Source organism: Meles meles, chromosome 11 (genome assembly GCF_922984935.1).
Source record: "Meles meles chromosome 11, mMelMel3.1 paternal haplotype, whole genome shotgun sequence".
NCBI classification, from domain to species: domain Eukaryota; kingdom Metazoa; phylum Chordata; class Mammalia; order Carnivora; family Mustelidae; genus Meles; species Meles meles.
The window spans coordinates 31,788,707-31,807,416 of NC_060076.1; the positions used below are offsets into that span (position 1 = coordinate 31,788,707).

General features: G+C 35.8%; 1 protein-coding gene across 2 annotated transcripts in view; it reads right to left on the reverse strand.

Moving 5' to 3' along the window:
* Positions 1 to 18,710, reverse strand: part of STX17 (syntaxin 17) — a 68,055-nt gene that overhangs the window by 20,445 nt on the left and 28,900 nt on the right. For both annotated transcript variants that reach the window (XM_046022641.1, XM_046022642.1), the window contains exon 4: positions 1,681 to 1,906. In XM_046022641.1, coding sequence (XP_045878597.1) covers positions 1,681 to 1,906 — 226 coding nt within the window. The remainder of the gene's footprint in view (positions 1 to 1,680; positions 1,907 to 18,710) is intronic.

Here is an 18,710-nt window from a genome sequence, read left to right on the forward strand (position 1 = left end):
TAATTAAGGTGTCTAGGTGATTAGACACTATCACAATGTCCAGGTGATTAAGCAGGACAGCTGCTTCTCTATACTTGCACATCAAGTGTCAGTTCACACTAAGTGATATGAGCAGCATTTATCCTAATCAATATATGGTGGTGATAAATATACATTAACAGAATAATGTAAACACTAACTACAAACTATCAAAAAGCAATCTTCCCAAATATTCTTCAACTGAGGGACTGTTAGCACATCTCCTTTTCTGCAAAACAATTTAGGTACTGGTTATCCACAGAGTGTTGTGAGTATAGTGCATCTGAAATTAAAAACTGTCTCTAAAAAGATATTTATTCACTCACATTTAAGAAACATTTACATATGATCCACTATGTGCTAGGTACTAAGGATATAAGAAAAGCAAGATTACCAAGAAACTGTGGATGATGGCCTGTTTCCCCTAATTTTTAAATTTCAAGTTCCCTATACATTACTGGATCATAAGCACCAAAATAAAATGTTAAAAAATGATCTGGTTTTGGAGACAGGGAATGGAGGCTCCTACATAAATAAAAAAGATGAAAACTGGACAGGTATAACATCTCTCAGATTCTAATTTATATTTATACCCCATCTTTACCATTAAGATTTAAAGCATCTTAGAACATATGTAAAATGTTAACAAGATCACATAAATTAAAAGAGAAACAAAAAAGGAAAGATGAGCACAGCAATGATAAAATAAAGCCAGGACAGTTAAAAACTTTGGCTTTTGGTAGTTAAAAATATTCAGATGTCAGCATTCCAGTAAATAACTCAAGTAGAGAAACCTTATCAGTTATGCCATCCAATACCCACAGGATTAAAAAAAGACAAATGATTTCAAGAACTATTATGTATTAAACTAAGAATTTTTTTTCAGGGCTCCTTATAAAAGCATTACTATAATGCAATTAACAATGATCAATTACATCCTTAAAAACATATAATGACAAGTTTTGCTAGACTGTTTCTTAGAGTATCACTTCATAAAAACTGATAGCATGACCCCCAATGCAGATACATATTTTTTAATGTTCTCAGTTAAATTCAGAAAACTAAGCTTATGGATCTAACATAACCTACGAAAGAAAATCAGAATGCCAAAGAAAGAGGCATGCCTGATTAGGCTACTTCTGTACCTGGACATGAAGGGGACATGCTCTGAAATCAAGAATGATGTTCTTCTTAGGGAATATTTTAACTTTTTTTGTTTTAAAGATTTTATTTATTTATTTGACAGAGAGAGAGAGATCACAAGTAGGCAGAGAGGTAGGCAGAGAGAGAGCGGGAGGCAGGCTCTCCGCCGAGCAGACAGCCCAACACGGGGCTCGATCCCAGGACCCCGAGACCACGACCTGAGCCAAAGGCAGAGGCCTAACCCATTGAGCCACCCAGGTGCCCCAACTTTTATTTTCAATACATAGACAAATAGGTACTTGAAGCCTGGAAGTTCCACTCTATACAGCATAGCTTCAAAATTTTTATCCTACAAAACTTCTAGGGTATGCATACCTAGGCACACTCCAGGTCCAAGAATTCAACGAAGTGAAAAAGAATATGATCTATGGAAACTTATATATCTGCAGGAGCTTTACAAGATGGTAAACTTTAATGAACTGCATTACTATGATCAAAGAATAAGACTTAGTACATTACCACCAACAGTCATGGATCTGGTCAAAGAAGGCTGCAATAAAGTTTCTTCATCATTAAACTGTTTCTTAAGTTCTTCTACAGATTCCAGATGGAGTTGAAGAAATTCTGCTGTTGCTGCTGATGCTTCTTCTTTAACAGGATCTATCATTCTCTTCAGAAGTACCAGGTCATCCTTTCGGACTTTCAAACAAAGTTTCTCCATTTCTCGGATATTGGAACGGAGTTGCTATAAAAGAAAAAAAATCATTAAAGCCACCATCTGTTAATCTAAAATACCTTCATTTTCAGAGGTAATCTATGATAATGGTCATGAATGGAAATGATTTCAAGTATTCTCTACAACAGAAGGTATATATAACATTGTTCTGTTTTTCATGTCTCTAGCCAAACTGAGCTTAAGAGCTCATATCCTCATGCTTTGAATTTATTTAACATTTTTTCCCTTTGTTAAATGTGATTATTACAAAGGTAACGAATGCTCTTCATGAAAATCAGACACTGTAGACATATGAAGAAAAAATGATTTCCCCCTTCACCAATACAACCTCCTCTCTTAATCCAGTCCCTTCCACACATTTCCCACTGCTCATGAAAACATTAACATATATAAACTTTCCTTCTTTTTACAAAAAAATGGACTACATTGTAATAATCTATAATTTGTTATTCCTCACCCCAATAATATAACAGTATCATCATGGATATCCTTCTTGATTAAAGAGTGTACCATATTCCATGGTACAGATGTAAAATGTTTTATTCAATGACCCCTGCAAGTGATCAACAGTCATTCATGTTGTTTCCAAAACAGAAGTCCTTGAATATATCCTGATACACCGTAATTGTATATATATATTAGTATTATAGTATATGCTATTATACTACATTTTGTAGAAATGATTCCCAAAAGTGAGAGTACTCCAAGGATCATGTGCATTCTTTTTTTTTTTTTTTAGATTTTATTTATTTATTTGACAGAGAGAAATCACAAGTAGGCAGAGAGGCAGGCAGGCAGAGAGAGAGAGGAGGAAGCAGGCTCCCTGCCAAGCAGAGAGCCCAATGCGGGACTCGATCCCAGGACCCTGAGATCATGACCTGAGCCGAAGGCAGAGGCTTAACCCACTGAGCCACCCAGGCGCCCGGATCATGTGCATTCTTATTTCAATAGCTATTGTCAGTTTTTTCTAAGTAACAATTCATGCTACCACTGAAGTATGAGTGCCCGTTTCCCTACATACTGCCAGTACTACATGTTATCTCACTGTTGCTTCAATTTGCATTTCTGAGTGTAGCTGTCAGATTTATATCAAGTGATTTCTCTCTCTTTTTAGAATAATCTACTGACATAATTGTCAATTTTCCTCTAATATGCTGATGAGTTATGGGTAGGTTTCATAAAATAGAGCCGTCTTTACATTTCTGAGATAAACTCTTCCTGATAACACATATAATTTTTTGGATTCAATCAGTTAATACTTTATTTGGACTTTCAACACATGTCCGTCTATATATGTGTGTGCTTGTGTGTGCATACATGAATGGTGTGTGTCTATGTTATCTTTACCAGATTTAAACTCACTTTAACAAGTTCAAGGTTGTGCTAGCTTCACAGAATGAACTGGGGAGCAATGGACTATACTTTGAAAAACATAAAAACCAACTATTCTTTGACAATGAAATAGAACTTGCAAGAATGATCTGAGTATGATGCTTCCAAAAAATGATGATCTCTATAATATTTATCATAAAATTTAGAATATATTCTAGGGCACCTGGGTAGCTCAGTTGGTTGAGTGTCCACCTTTGGCTCAGGTCACAATCCCAGGGTCCTGGGATCAAGTCCCGCATCAGGCTCCCTCTTCAGCAAGGAGTCCGCTTCTCCTTCTCCCCTGCCCCTCCCCCAGCGTGTACTCTCACTCACTCGCTCACTCTCTCAAATAAGTAAAATCTTAAAAAAAGGAATATATTTTAATATTTCTCACGTATTTTAATTCTTCTCCCCTATCTCACTTTCACAAGTACTAATGCAAATTCTGTATAACAGGACAGAATGTATTAATTTATTTCTCAAGAACCTATTCTGGGTGAGGTGTTACATCCTATATTATTACATTCTACATTATAGGAAAATCAGAACAAAGAAAACTTGTTAAGGATTTACTTAATTTTGTCTAGCAGCAAAGCTCAATTAAAACCCGGGTATTTTTTGTTAAGTTTTCATTTTAATTTAGCATAGTTAACATACAGTATTATATTAGTTTCAGGTGTACAATACAGGGATTCAACAATTCCATACAACACCCAGTGCTCATCACAAGTGCCCTCCTTAATCCCCATCACCTGTTTCACCCATTCTCCTACCTTCTTCCCCTCTGGTAACTATCAGTTTGTTCTCTAGAGTTAACAGTCTGTTTCTTGGTTTTTCATTTTTCCTTTGCTCATTTATTTTGTTTCTTAAATTCCACATATCGGTGAGATCATATGGTATTTGTCTTTCTATGACTGATTTCACTTAGCATTATACTCTCCGGCTCCATCCATGTTGTTGCACATGGCAAGATTTCATTTTTTTAATGGCTGAATAATATTCGTGTGTGTGTGTGTGTGTGTGTGTGTGTGTGTGTGTGTGACAACTTCTTTATCCATTCATCTATCCATGGGAACCTGGCCTGCTTCCATAACTTGGCTACTGTAAATAATACCACCATAAACATAGGGGTGCATATATCTCTTTAAATTAGAGCTTTTGTATTTTGGAGGTAAATAACCAGCAATGCAATTACTAGACTGCAGGTTAGTTCTACTTTTAATTTTCTGAGGAACCTCCTTACTGTTTTCCATAGTGGCTGCATCAATTTGCATTCCTACCAACAGTGCATAGAGGATTCCTTTTTCTCCATAAACTCACCAACACTTATTTCTTGTGTTTTGATCTTAGCTATTCTGACAAGTGTGAGATGGTATCTCATTGTAGTTTTGATTTGCATTTCCCTGATGATGAGTGATGTTGAGTATCTTTTCATGTGTCTGTTGGCCATCTGGATGTCTTCTTTGAAGAAATGTCTGTTCATGTCCTCTGCCCATTTTTAATTGTATTATCTGTTTTGGGGGTGTTGAGTTGTATTAGTTCTTTATATTTTGGATATTAATCCTTTATTGGATATGTCATTTGCAAATATCTTCTTGCATTCAGTAGGTTGCCTTTTAGTTTTGTTAACTGTTTCCTTTACTGTGCAGAAGGTTTTTATTTTGATGTAGTCCCAACAGTTTATTTCCCTTCCCTCAGGAGATCTATCTAGAAGAATGTTGCTATGATCAATGTCAGAAAAATTACTGCCTATGCTGCTTTCTAGGATTTTTATGAAAACCCAGGTATTCTTAAAAGTCCAGCTATCGGGGCGCCTGGGTGGCTCAGCGGTTTAAAGCCTCTGCCTTTGGCTCGGGTCATGATCCCAGAGTCCTGGGATCGAGCCCCGCATCGGGCTCTCTGCTTAGCGGGGAGCCTGCTTCCTCCTCTCTCTGCCTGCCTCTCTGCCTACTTGTGGTCTCTATCTGTCAAATAAATAAATCTTAAAAAAAAAAAAAAATCCAGCTATCTTCCCATTAAACTATAACCATAATTCATATATACATGTGTTCATATATATGTTCAATAATATATATGTTCATATACATTCATTCATATATTCATATGTTTATATACATATATTTCCTTAATATAATCAAAGGACCCATTTTATTCTAGTAAAATTAAAAACAATTCTGGAAAGAAGAGTTTAGCTACAACCTAGTACATTTTACAAGATGTTCTGGATGAATAAAAAAGTTGTGCTTCTATCCTGCCATGACTCTATACTTCCTTTAATCATCTGTCACTCTTATGTGAACTAAAAAACCTAAGGATAACTGTAAACTAAAAATATGTGATATGCAAGCATTAGTATGGAAAAATCATAGAACATATAGGCCTATGTATATCCAGTCCAACCTTGTGATTTTACAAGAGGGAAAATGGACTCCAGATGAACACAGTGGTAGAATTAAGTCTAGTGTCCAGTTTTCAAGTGCTGGAACAGTATTATTTCTAACACACCACCAACTCTTGGTTGTTCTTTCTGAACTATAGTTGTAAAACTTGGTTCAATAGCTGTCACATAGTCCATAGAAATATTTTAGGCAGTATTATCTTGGAGAAGCATTTAAGTTTCTGCAGCTAATGAACATTTGCCTATGACATATTCTTCCTATTTTATACAATTTGCACATACGTTTATATCCCCTGTCAAACTAGGTGTCCAGAATTCTATTACTATGGGTGGAGAGGAAAATACTAAGAGAAAGAAAGAAAACACCCACTGAACAATAAAATCTGATACTATAATATCAAAAACACAAATAATGGCTATATTTTTATTAAAACTGTAAGTTGTCCATTGTACTATGTATTTACCTTTTCTATCTTATTTTACCTTCACAACTTACCTCTGAAATGAGTATTATACTATTATCCTCATTTTACAGAAGAGAAAATTAAAGCAAGACATTTTTTTAAAAAGCCTAGGATTATACTTCTAGCAAAAAAGTACAGCCAGGAATTAAATCCAGGCTACAGAGCATATGTTCTCAACAATTTTTCTATATAGCTATACTACCCAACAGAAATATAATGCAAACCACAAATGTAAGGCATATGCATAGTTTCAGATTTTCTAATAGTCACATTAAAAATTAAAAAGGTGAAGCTAATTTTAATGTTTTATTTAACCCAATACATCCAAAATACCATTTTAACATGTAATTAATATAAAAATTATTAAATATTGTACATTCACAGCACATTTCAATTCAAACTAGTCACATTTTTTAATGTGGGGCTTGAACTCATGACTCTGAGATCAAGACCTGAGCTGAGATCAAGAGTCAGACATTTAAAAGACTAAGCCACTCAGGTGCCCCCAAACTAGCCACATTTTAAGTGCTCAACAGTTACAATGTGGCTAAGAGGTACCATATTGGACAGCACAACTATGGAATCTCTCCAAAATCAAATAAAAGGTACGTATGTGAAAAACATAAAGTAGGTGTTTCTGCCTCGGGGTATAGCAAGGTAGATAATTCAAACTAACCCTCCCACCAATGAATAATTAAAAAGCTGACAATAAGACAAATCATAAAGAGACAAAATTCAAAGGCATCAAAAAGCAAACAAGATAGTAAGAAATTTGTAGGCCAAGAATTAGACAAAGGTGAAAATCCAGAGTGAGTCCTAAACTCAAGGCCACATTTGCTTGGAAGTATTTGCTTACCAGAGTGTTTGAAAGCCTCATAAATTTCTGGGTAAAATACTCAATGCTGGGGCCTGCTAAATATAACCACTATGGTGCTTTGAGCTGGGATCTGAAAGAGCTGTACCCCAAGAGCCCAAGTAATCCTGAAATAAATCAGTCTTCGCATGAACTACAGTTTGGCTTCCAGTCTTTTGGGTAATGCATAAAAACTTTAATCCCCGAAACTGTATAAAGATAATTGTGGAAAATTAGTACCCCAGGGGCTTAGAGGGAGTAAATGAAATCCTCTCTAGAGGAAAATAACATTATCCCTATCCTCAAAAAATCTCTGTAAGTTTTCAGATATAATGCCCGCCAAAGATAACCAAGCACAGGAGAGCATTTACAAGATGAAGAATAGCAGAAACAACAGACAACAGGAACATCCAAAGGGATATTTGATATGCATAATAGCAAATGTAGCCTTAAAAACTACAGTTATTTTATCAAAAGATATAAAAATCAGACTTGGAAATTCAGCAAACACTGGAAACTATAAAAAGTAAAGTACAGATTTTTAAAAATAAAGAATATACTATCATCTAAAAATAGAGATGGAATTGGGAAGGAGACAAACCATAAGACACTTGTAATCTCACAAACAAACTGAGGGTCGCTGGTGGGTGGGGGGCTAGGGAGAGAGTGGTTGGGTTATGGACATTGGGGAGGGTATGTGTTATAATGAGTGCTGTAAAATGTGTAAGCCTGATGATTCACAGCCCTGTACCCCTGGGGAATATAATACATGTTAATAAAAATAATTTTTTAAAAAATAGAGTATACAAGGGCACCTGGGTGGCTCAGTCAGTTAAGCATCTGATCTTAGTTTAGGCTCAGGTCATGAGCTCATGGGTTGATTGAGCCCTGCATTAGGGTACACGTTCAGTGGGGAGTCTGCTTGAAGATTCTCTACCTCTGCCCCTCCCCTGACTCATAGTCTTTCTCTCTCCAAATAAATAAATCTTAAAAAAAAAAATAAGTGTACAAAAGAAAAAAATTAATTAGAGTTTAGCTGCAGGGCACCTGTGTGGCTCAATCAATTAAGCATCTGCCTTTAGCTCAGGTCACCAACCCTGGGCCCTTGGATCAACCCCATTTCAGGTTCTCCGCTCAGTGGGAATCCTGCTTTTCCCTGTTCCTGCCATTCTCCTCCCCCTGCCGTGCACACACACATTCTCTGTGTCAAATAAATATTTAGCTGTATATTAGACCAACTGAAGACTTAGTAAACTGAAAATTAGATATGAAGAAACTATGTAAAAGAGAAACAAAGTTAAAAAATATAGGAGAGAGGCAAAAGACATAGGATATAATTAAAAAAGAATATAATATACATATATTTAGAATCCTAGAAGAAAAGGATACAAAATAAATTTGAATAGATAATGACTAAGAAAAAACATCAATCCACAGATTCAAGAAGATTGGCAAATCCCAAGAAGAGTAAATAAAAACATACGGCCAAAAAGGGAAAAAAGAGAGGATATGATCTCCCACAAAGAACTCAAAAAGGAACTAGAGGCAATACAATTTCTTGCAAAAAGGCCTACCCATCTCAGGGGCACCCCTGCCAATGTTGTATATGCTACAGTTACCCTTCAAACTAGATGTGTTTATTCTATGTTACATAACTTCTGGTTTCTTCATCCAACATGCCTACCCTAACTTTTTCTCTCTAATCACTCACATTCTGTGATCCAATATATAAATCCAACATTACATGTATGATTGTAACTGTTACAAAGGATCTTATTTTGTGTACTATATGTTAAGAATAGCATACACTGCCATAAAATTAAAAAGAAAAATCCATATATAAGCAGTGTAACCAACTACCCAAAGATCATACCAACAAAAACACCAATAAACATTGAACAATGACAAAAAAGGCAGGGCCACATCCAGAAGATCATAATAAAGACCAGAAAAAGAACAGTAAGACTATAATATGACTTCTCCAAGCAACAATAAATGTCAGAGGAGAACAGAATGATACAAAGTATGGAGAAAAAATTATTGTCACCCTAAATCTTAATACCCAGGAAAATATCTTTTGGTAGGTAAAATGAAGATAAACAAAACCTGAGGGAATTTGTCCCCAGCAAATACACAGTAAATATAAAAGTGTCCTTCAGAAAGAATAATAATTAATCCCAGATATAAAGTTGGAGATGCAGGGGCGCCTGGGTGGCTCAGTGGGTTAAAGCCTCTGCCTTCGGCTCAGGTCATGATCTCAGGGTCCTGGGATCGAGCCCCACATCGGGTTCTCTGCTCCGCAGGGAGCCTGCTTCCTTTCCTCTCTCTCTGCCTGCCTCTCTGCCTAGTTGTGATTTCTCTCTGTCAAATAAATAAAATATTTTAAAAAAATAAAAAAAATAAAAAAAAATAAAGTTGGAGATGCATAAAGAAATGAATAACATTAAAAATATTAAAAAATGTTGAAAAACAAAAACAAAACTGATGGCATCACGTTACTCGATTTCAAGCTTTACTACAAAGCTGTGATCACCAAGACAGCATGGTACTGGCATAAAAACAGACACATAGACCAGTGGAATAGAGTGGAGAGCCCAGATATGGACCCTCAACTCTATGGTCAAATAATCTTTGACAAAACAGGAAAAAATATACAATGGAAAAAAGACAGTCTCTTCAATAAATGGTGGTGGGAAAACTGGACAGCGATATGTAGAAGAATGAAACTCGACCATTCTCTTACACCGTACACAAAGATAAACTCGAAATGGATAAAAGACCTCAACGTGAGACAGGAATCCATCAGAATCCTAGAGGAGAACATAGGCAGTAACCTCTTCGATATCAGCCACAGCAACTTCTTTCAAGATATGTCTCCAAAGGCCAAGGAAACAAAAGCGAAAATGAACTTTTGGGACTTCATCAATATCAAAAGCTTCTGCACAGCAAAGGAAACAGTCAACAAAACAAAGAGGCAACCCACGGAATGGGAGAAGATATTTGCAAATGACAGTACAGACAAAAGGTTGATATCCAGGATCTATAAAGAACTTCTCAAACTCAACACACACAAAACAGATAATCATATCAAAAAATGGGCAGAAGATATGAACAGACACTTCTCCAACGAAGACATACAAATGGCTATCAGACACATGAAAAAATGTTCATCATCAGTAGCCATCAGGGAGATTCAAATTAAAACAACATTGAGATACCACGTGACACCAGTTAGAATGGCCAAAATTAGCAAGACAGGAAACAACGTGTGTTGGAGAGGATGTGGAGAAAGGGGAACCCTCTTACACTGTTGGTGGGAATGCAAGTTAGTGCAGCCACTTTGGAGAACAGTGTGGAGATTCCTCAAGAAATTATGAATAGAGCTTCCCTATGACCCTGCAATTGCACTACTGGGTATTTACCCCAAAGATACAGAGGTAGTGAAAAGAAGGGCCATCTGTACCCCAATGTTTATTGCAGCAATGGCTACGGTCACCAAACTGTGGAAAGAACCAAGATGCCCTTCAATGGACGAATGGATAAGGAAGATGTGGTCCATATACACAATGGAGTAGTATGCCTCCATCAGAAAGGATGAATACAACTTTTGTAGCAACATGGATGGGACTGGAAGAGATTATGCTGAGCGAAATAAGCAGAGAGAGTCAAGTATCATATGGTCTCACTTATTTGTGGAGCATAACAAATAACATGGAGGACATGGGGAGATGGAGAGGAGAGGGAGTTGAGGGAAACTGGAAGGGGAGATGAACCATGAGAGACTATGGACTCTGAAAAACAACCAGAGGGTTTTGAAGGGGCAGGGGGGTGGGAGGTTGAGGAACCAGGTGGTGGGTAATAGGGAGGGCACGTACTGCATGGAGCACTGGGTGTGATGCCAAAACAATGAACACTGTTATGCTGTAAATAAACAAACAAACAAACAAAAATGTATATGCATAAAGAGGAATATTATATGACAATAAAAAGTAATGAAATACTGAAAAAAAAATAGTTAAAAAAAAAGTATGGATAAATCTATATGACCAGTAACTATACTAAAACAATAATAGTAATATATTTTATTACTAGTAATAAATAGTAATAGTAATAAATAGTAATATTTATAATATATAAATAGCTATTTATTACTAATTATTATATTAATATGATTAATTACATTATATATTATATTGACATTACACTATTATTAATTAATATTATTTTAATATTAATATAATTAATATAATATTAACTATATTATTAATATATAACTTATTATATTATAATTATATATGATTATAATTATAACAGCAATAAATAGTAATAAATGTGTATGATTAAAATACATAAAAATAGCATTAAAATTAACATTTACTTTGGGGGACACATATACAACTAAAATATTCCAAGGTACCTGTATAATCTGTATTGTTTATGGATGTATGCATGTTGTAATTTCTAAGAGTATGTAATTCCAAAACTAACTGAGAACAGTTGAATCAATTAAAAAAAAATACAAGAAAGTGAAAACGGATATGAAAAAGAATAAAGAATATGTGGAAGTAGAAAGCAGGTAAAAGAGTGTAATATCTAAACTTAAATACATTGACAATCATATTAAACATAAATGGGATAAATATTCCAGTTGAAAGATAAAAATTTTTAGACTGGAAAAATATAAAACTCAAGAAATACATCTAAAACATAAATATACGGGTGCCTGGGTGGCTCAGTCATTAAGCGTCTGCCTTAGGCTTAGGTCATGATCCCAGGGTCCTAGGACTGAGCCCCACATTGGGCTCCCTGTTCGGTGGGAAGCCTGCTTCTCCCTCTCCCTCCGCTGCTCCACCTGCCTGTGTTCCCTCTCTCACTGTGTTTCTCTCTGTCAAATAAATAAATAAAATCTTTAAAAAAAATAAATAAAACATAAAGATAGTTTGAAGTAAAAGGATAAAATTATAAACCAGGTACAGCTGACCCATGAACAACATGGGTTTGAATATATAGATTCAATAAATTAGAATAAATTTGAAAAAGGTTCTTTGTTTTGGTGGAACTTGGCAAGCTGATTCTAAAACGTATTTGGAACTGCACATATAGGGCTGATACTAGCTTTGAAGAAGAGTAATAAAAACTTCCTCTATTAGATATTGACTGATTATAAAGCATTAGTAATTAAGATAGTGTGGTAATAGTGCAAGAATAGACAAATACACCAATGAGACAGAGAGCTGAGAAACAACCCAAGCATATATGCACTGAATTTACAACAAAGGTGGCACTTCAGAGAACCATGATCTTTCCACAAAAGAGTGCGTGGTCATTTGGGTATTCACATGGGAAAAAAAATTAAACTGGACACACCACTTCACACCATACACAATAATTAACCAGATGGATTATAGACCTAAATGTGAAAGGCAAAATAACAGAATATATTTATGATGTAAGAGTAGGAAATACCTCTTAAATGTGGCACAAAAAGCACCAAGAAAAAACTGATAATCTTGACTATACTAAATTAAATGAACTTCTAGGGCACCTGGGTAGTTCAGTCGTTAAGCGCCTGCCTTCGGCTGAGGTCATGATCCCATCGTCCTGGGACAGAGCCCTGCATCAGGCTCCCTGCTCAGTGGGAAGCTTGCTTTTCCCTCACCAACTCCCCCTGCTTGTGTTCCCTCTCTTGCTGTCTCTGTCAAATAAATAAATAAAATCTTAAAAAAAAAATTAAATGAACTTCTAGTCATCAAGGGACAACAAAGACAGTGAAAAGGTTAATCACAGAGTGAAAGAAGATAACTGCAACACATACACTGACAAAGGGGTCACAGACAGAGTTAAGAACTCTTATAGATAAGTAAAAGACAAAACCTGTAGAAATGTGGGTGAGAAGGTTCCCATTCAGCAGGTAGTCTGCTTCTCTCTCTCCCCACCCCTTCCTCTCTGCCCCTCCTCCTGGTCATGCATGCTCTCTCCCAAATAAGTTAAGTCTATATTAAAAAAACAAACAAACAAACAAAAAAAACCCCAAAGAGTTACTCAATCTCACTAATAGTCTGGTAAATGTAAATTAAACCATAATTAGTTACCCACCAGAACACCTAAAATTGAAGTTTGACTTTACTAAATATTGGTGTGGATATGGAGACTACAGAAACTCACATTCATCACTGGAAGGATTGTAAAAATAGTACAACTATTTTGGGAAACAGTTTGTCATTACACTATAGTTGAAAATAAGGATGCCTAATGAACCAGCAATTCCTCTCCTAGGAATACATTTAACAGAAAGGTATGTACGCATATACCAATGAATGCATATGTATACCAATAAAAATATACAAGAATGTTAATATCACCTGTAATAGAAACTGAAAACAAAACAAAATAAAACTAAAAATAACCCAAATGACCATCAATATATCACAGTAAATGTTTACCATACACTATGGTAAACTCATACAATGGACCATAAACTGGACCATATTGTTTATTTCAATTTACATAATGTTTAAAACCATAATGTTTAAAAAATTACATAATGTTTAAATTAATCTGTAGCTTAATGACACACTTAGTGGTAGAACTACACTAAGAAAATAAACTATACTCAGGAATACTAAGAAGCAATTACCATATAAATCAAGACAGTGATTATTTTGGGGGAGAGAAAGATGGTTGTTATAGGAAAGAGGCAATAGGGTTTACAGGATGGGGGCAATTTTCTCTTTTTTTTTTTTTTAAAGATTTTATTTATTTATTTGACAGACAGAGATCACAAGCAGGCAGAGATGCAGGCAGAGAGAGAGGAGAAAACAGGCTCCCCGTGGAGCAGAAAGCCCGATGTGGGGCTCGATCCCAGGACCCCGGGATCATGACCTGAGCTGAAGGCAGAGGCTTTAACCCACTGAGCCACCCAGGCACCCCCAATTTTCTATTTCTTGATCTGAGTAGTAGTTACATGAGTGTTCCCAGGATAATAATTTGTTTAGGTGTATATTTATGCTATATGCATTTATAGCACATATGTTATATTTCACAGTAAAAAGTATTAATAACATTTTTAGGAAAGAATATTATATTAACCTGTATGTTCAATTAAGCTAAGGATAGAAACAAACACAAAAGCATTTGGGTAGGGGTAAAAATGAGTATCAGTCTCACTGTGGAAGTATATTACCTACTACCTTGTTGGATAAAAGATATTAATTCATTCATTTGACTGAATTGTGAGGTTGTAGGGACAAGAGACATATGCCTAATTTCTTTACCAGGTGTACTCAAGGCTATGTTTGATCCCTGAAACATGGTTTGATTCAATAAACATGGTTAATGAATGAATGCTTTCTTAATTATTTTCCATAAAGTGTCAAAGTAGTAGTCCAACAACAGAGATCGCCAACTCTCAAGAATGCAACTAGGAAAAAAAAAAAAGAATGCAACTAGATTTGTTCCTTAGGAATGCATAATGTAAGTCACTAGGCATATGAAACATTTCATCTTTCATCAGCTGGAAGAAATAATGAAAGGAACCATATTTTTGGAATTAATTCTGACTTACAAGCATAAAATAGTGAAGTAGAAATGAAACCCATGAAAAAAGGCAACCATGCCATCTTGGAGTTCCTAATAGTTTAAAAGGGAATAATAAAAACACTAATACTTTAGGGAAGTGAATCTTTTCTGGAGAAAATAGCTGTGTGATGCCATAGAAATTTTATTGTGATAGGAAGATCTTCTTTTTAAAGAGAAAGATAGTGTCTAAAAGGTGAAATTCTGAAACCAAAAACAAAAAAATTAATCTGATAAGAAAAGAAACGGCATCTGAATCCAATGTGGTTGTTATGGTATGCAAAGTTTAGAATTTTAAGAGATTTGTTTAAAAAAAAAAAAAAAGGAAGGCATGTGAACAAGGATGAATACAAGAGTGGTGTGAAACAAGGAGATTCATGTAAGTAAAGTAAAAGCCCAGAATGAGCAGAGGCCGAAGAAAAATGTTAAGAACAATAAAAAGAATTGAAAAAATACACGTAGAGCAAGAACAAGAAAGGAGGAATAGGTCTACTGGTTGGGGCAGATGGTACAATGTTAACAGATGATGCAGAGTGAGCAGAACTACCAAACTCCCATACTGTTTTTAATTCTCTATTAAGGAGAAATAGTCAAAACTCAAAGGGGCATAAGAAACATGCTCAAAGGAAACTTGATATATCTTACTTTAATAATCTAGACAGGCTAGACAGGCTTCTATTTTCTAGGAAAATAGAAGATGTTAAATAGGCCAAGTTGGGTAAAGACAGAGGTAGAGTACTAAGGGTAGAAGTTTTCTAAATACTGTATTTTTATCAATTTTAGGACACAGTATCTTTCCCACATTCTAACATCTTTTGGATGTTATAATTGGAACTGCATCTTAAAATAGATGTTTTAAAAAAAAAAAAAAAGCAATGGGCCATTCTTAACTGGCAGCACTTTTCTTTCTTAGAGGTACACAAAACAAGGGTGTGTCCTACAACAGATTTAATTTTAATTTCCTCCCTGAGGTTCTATAGTACCATGCCAATCAGAGTAGGGGGTCAAAACCCCTAAATCCTGATTAATCAGCTCATAAATATTTCAAGGCAAACTTAAAATTTAAATTCAACTTTAGCTCAGCAAAATAATCTAAAATAATTTATCTACTAATAGCATTCATTTTTGGAATCTATTCTATCTTCTCTTCCATTCCTTACCTAGCCCTGACTCTCTCTAATCTCTTCTTCTGTTCTCCAATTTCTGTTTACTATCCTCACATTTCCCTTTTCCCTCCTCATCCTCTCTTTTTTTTTTTTTTTTAGATTTTATTTATTTATTTGACAGAGAGAAATCACAAGTAGACAGAGAGGCAGGCAGAGTGAGAGAGAGAAAGAGAGGGAAGCAGGCTCACTGCTGAGCAGAGAGCCCGATGCGGGACTCGATCTCAGGACCCTGAGATCATGACCTGAGCCGAAGGCAGCGGCTTAACCCACTGAGCCACCCAGGTGCCCCTCCCCTCTCTTTTCTACTGTTTCTCCCTTTTAAATTCTCCTAAAAATTTAAAAAAATTAAAAATACATAGCTCTTTCCTACATTTCTTGTGGTAAAATTATGAAAGTCATGTTTTGGTCCTATAAATTCCAAGGCTGATCTTATTTTCTTATTTTCATTGCCTATAGAACTGGGATAGACTCTGTGTAGACCAGCATCTTTCCTTTTTTTTTTTTTTTAAGATTTTATTCATTTGAGAGACCATGTGTATGCACAAGTGCAGGGAGGGGAAGAGGAAGAGGGAAGAAATCTCAAGCAGACTGCACTGAGCACAGAGCCCCACTCCAAGCTGGATCTCATGACCCCGAGTTCATGACCTGAGCCAAAATAAAAAATCCAGAGGGTTAACCTGCTGAGCCTCCTAGGTACTCCAGGAGCAGTATCTTTCTAAATGTGGTCTGAAATCTACTATCTCAGAATCTCTAAGGTGGGTCCCAGAAATCTGCGTTCTCAACAAGTTCTGTATCACCACTGCTACAGAGACTAGGCTGATCAAGTTTCTTCTATAACTGGGTAAATATTCTTCAGTAAATTATTATAGTAGTAACAGGTTCCAAATTTTCCACTTACTTTCTTTCAAAATTTGATCTCCAAATCTATCTTAATGCTAATGTTTTCTTATCCCAGAGAAGAAAACTGTTAAACTTATTCCACTTGCAGTTTCAAAACATAATAATAAACCTCTGCTTCTGTAGAGTCTGCAGAACAGAGTACTAAAGTACTGGAGAGGAGAGAGATGCACAGAATGAGAACCCTCCAGATATGCAGAGGGATAACCTTCAAGTATTTAGCAGAGAACTGACTAGAACATGCATGTGAGAAAACTACCTAAGGCTGGAAGAAAAAAAATCATCTCAAAAGGTTAGAGGGAATAATGCTTAGTACTCACTCAAATCTTTAGTGTCTGTTCCCACCAGCTAAAAACTTTAAATTCCCAGGGCATTGGGTAGAGCACTCAGAAAGGTTTTATTGCAATACTGGGGACTGTTTCAATCAAGCATAATAAATCATAAAATTAAGACCCGAGGGGCGCCTGGGTGGCTCAGTGGGTTAGGGCCTCTGCCTTTGGCTCGGGTCATGATCCCAGGGTCCTGGGATCAAGCCCCGCATCGGACTCTCTGCTCAGCAGGGAGCCTGCTTCCCTTCCTGTCTGCCTGTCTCTCTGCCTACCTGTGATCTCTCCCTGTCAAATAAATAAATAAAATCTTTAAAAAAAAAAAATTAGGACCCGAAAGAATCAAACTGTTTCCAAGTATCTTAACTGTATTCCAGAACGAAGTTCAAGAAGATTTATAGGAACGTGAAAATACCTAGCACTCAAAACAAACAAACAAACAAACTAGCAAAGGCTTCCCAAAGATTACTATACACACAAAGAAATAGGGAAATATGACCCACAATAAGGAGAATAATCACTTGATTGAAACTGGCCCAGAACTGACATAGATATGTTTAAAAACTTAAGTAGAGACATAGAAGTTATAACGAGACCCATATCAGGGCACCTGGGTGGCTCAGGTGGTAAGGCATTTGACTCCTGGTATCAGGGTCCTCAGTTCAAGCCCCATGTTGAATGTAGGGTCTACTTAATAAAAAGAGAGCAAGGTGCCCAAATCAAAGTCTAGAATTGAAAACTACAATATGTGATGAAAAATGCCTTGAGTATATTAACAGCAGATTGGATGCTGCTGCTGCTAAGACTAGTAAACATGAAGACTTAGAAATAAAACTACCCAAAATTAACCACAAAGAGAAGGAAGAATCCAAAAAATTTAAAAGTGCATCAGTGAGTTGTAAGATAACTTCAAGCAGTCTAACACATATGTAATTGGGAGTCTCTGAAGGAAAGGAGAGATGGGAAGGGACAGAAAAATAGTCAAAGAAATAATGCCCCCAAATTTTCAAATTTGATGCAAACTATAAACCTAGAGATTCGAGATGTTCTACAAATTGAAAGTACAAGAAATGTGAAGAAAATGCCACCAAGGTTCATCATAATCAAAGTACTCAAAGCCAGCAAAAAAGGGAAAAGTGTAAAAGCGGCCAGAAAATAAAGACATATTACACACTGAGAATAAAGATAAGAATGAAACAGATTTCTCACTGGAAAAAACCCAAGTGGAAAAGTTGAAAACACATTTAAAGTACTGGAAGAAAAAAAAAAGTCAATGCAGAATTCTATAAACAGCAAAATTCCTTTTAAAAACAAAGGCCAAATAAAGGCTTTGCAGATATACAAAAGATCAAAGAATTCATCACTGGTGCTCCAAAAAATGTTAAAAGAAATCTTTCAGGCAAAAGGAGAATTATACCAGATGGAAATATGGGTTTACATAAGAGCATTAAGCACACCAGAAATGGAAATAATACAATATGTAAGATTTTTTCCCCCTTAATATCTGCATCACTTGAAAAAGATAATTGAGAGTTTAAACATTATGAAGTACATAACATAGTATAAGTAAAAATACAACAACAATAGCACAAAGACTGAGGGGAGAAAGAGAAGTGTATTTTTTTTTTTTTTTTTTAAGACTTTTTTTTTTTTTTTTTTTTTTTTTTTATTTATTTATTTGACACAGAGAGAGCGATTACAAGCAGGCGGAGAGGCAGGCAGAGAGAGAGAGAGAGAGAGGAGGAGGCAGGCTCCCGCCGAGC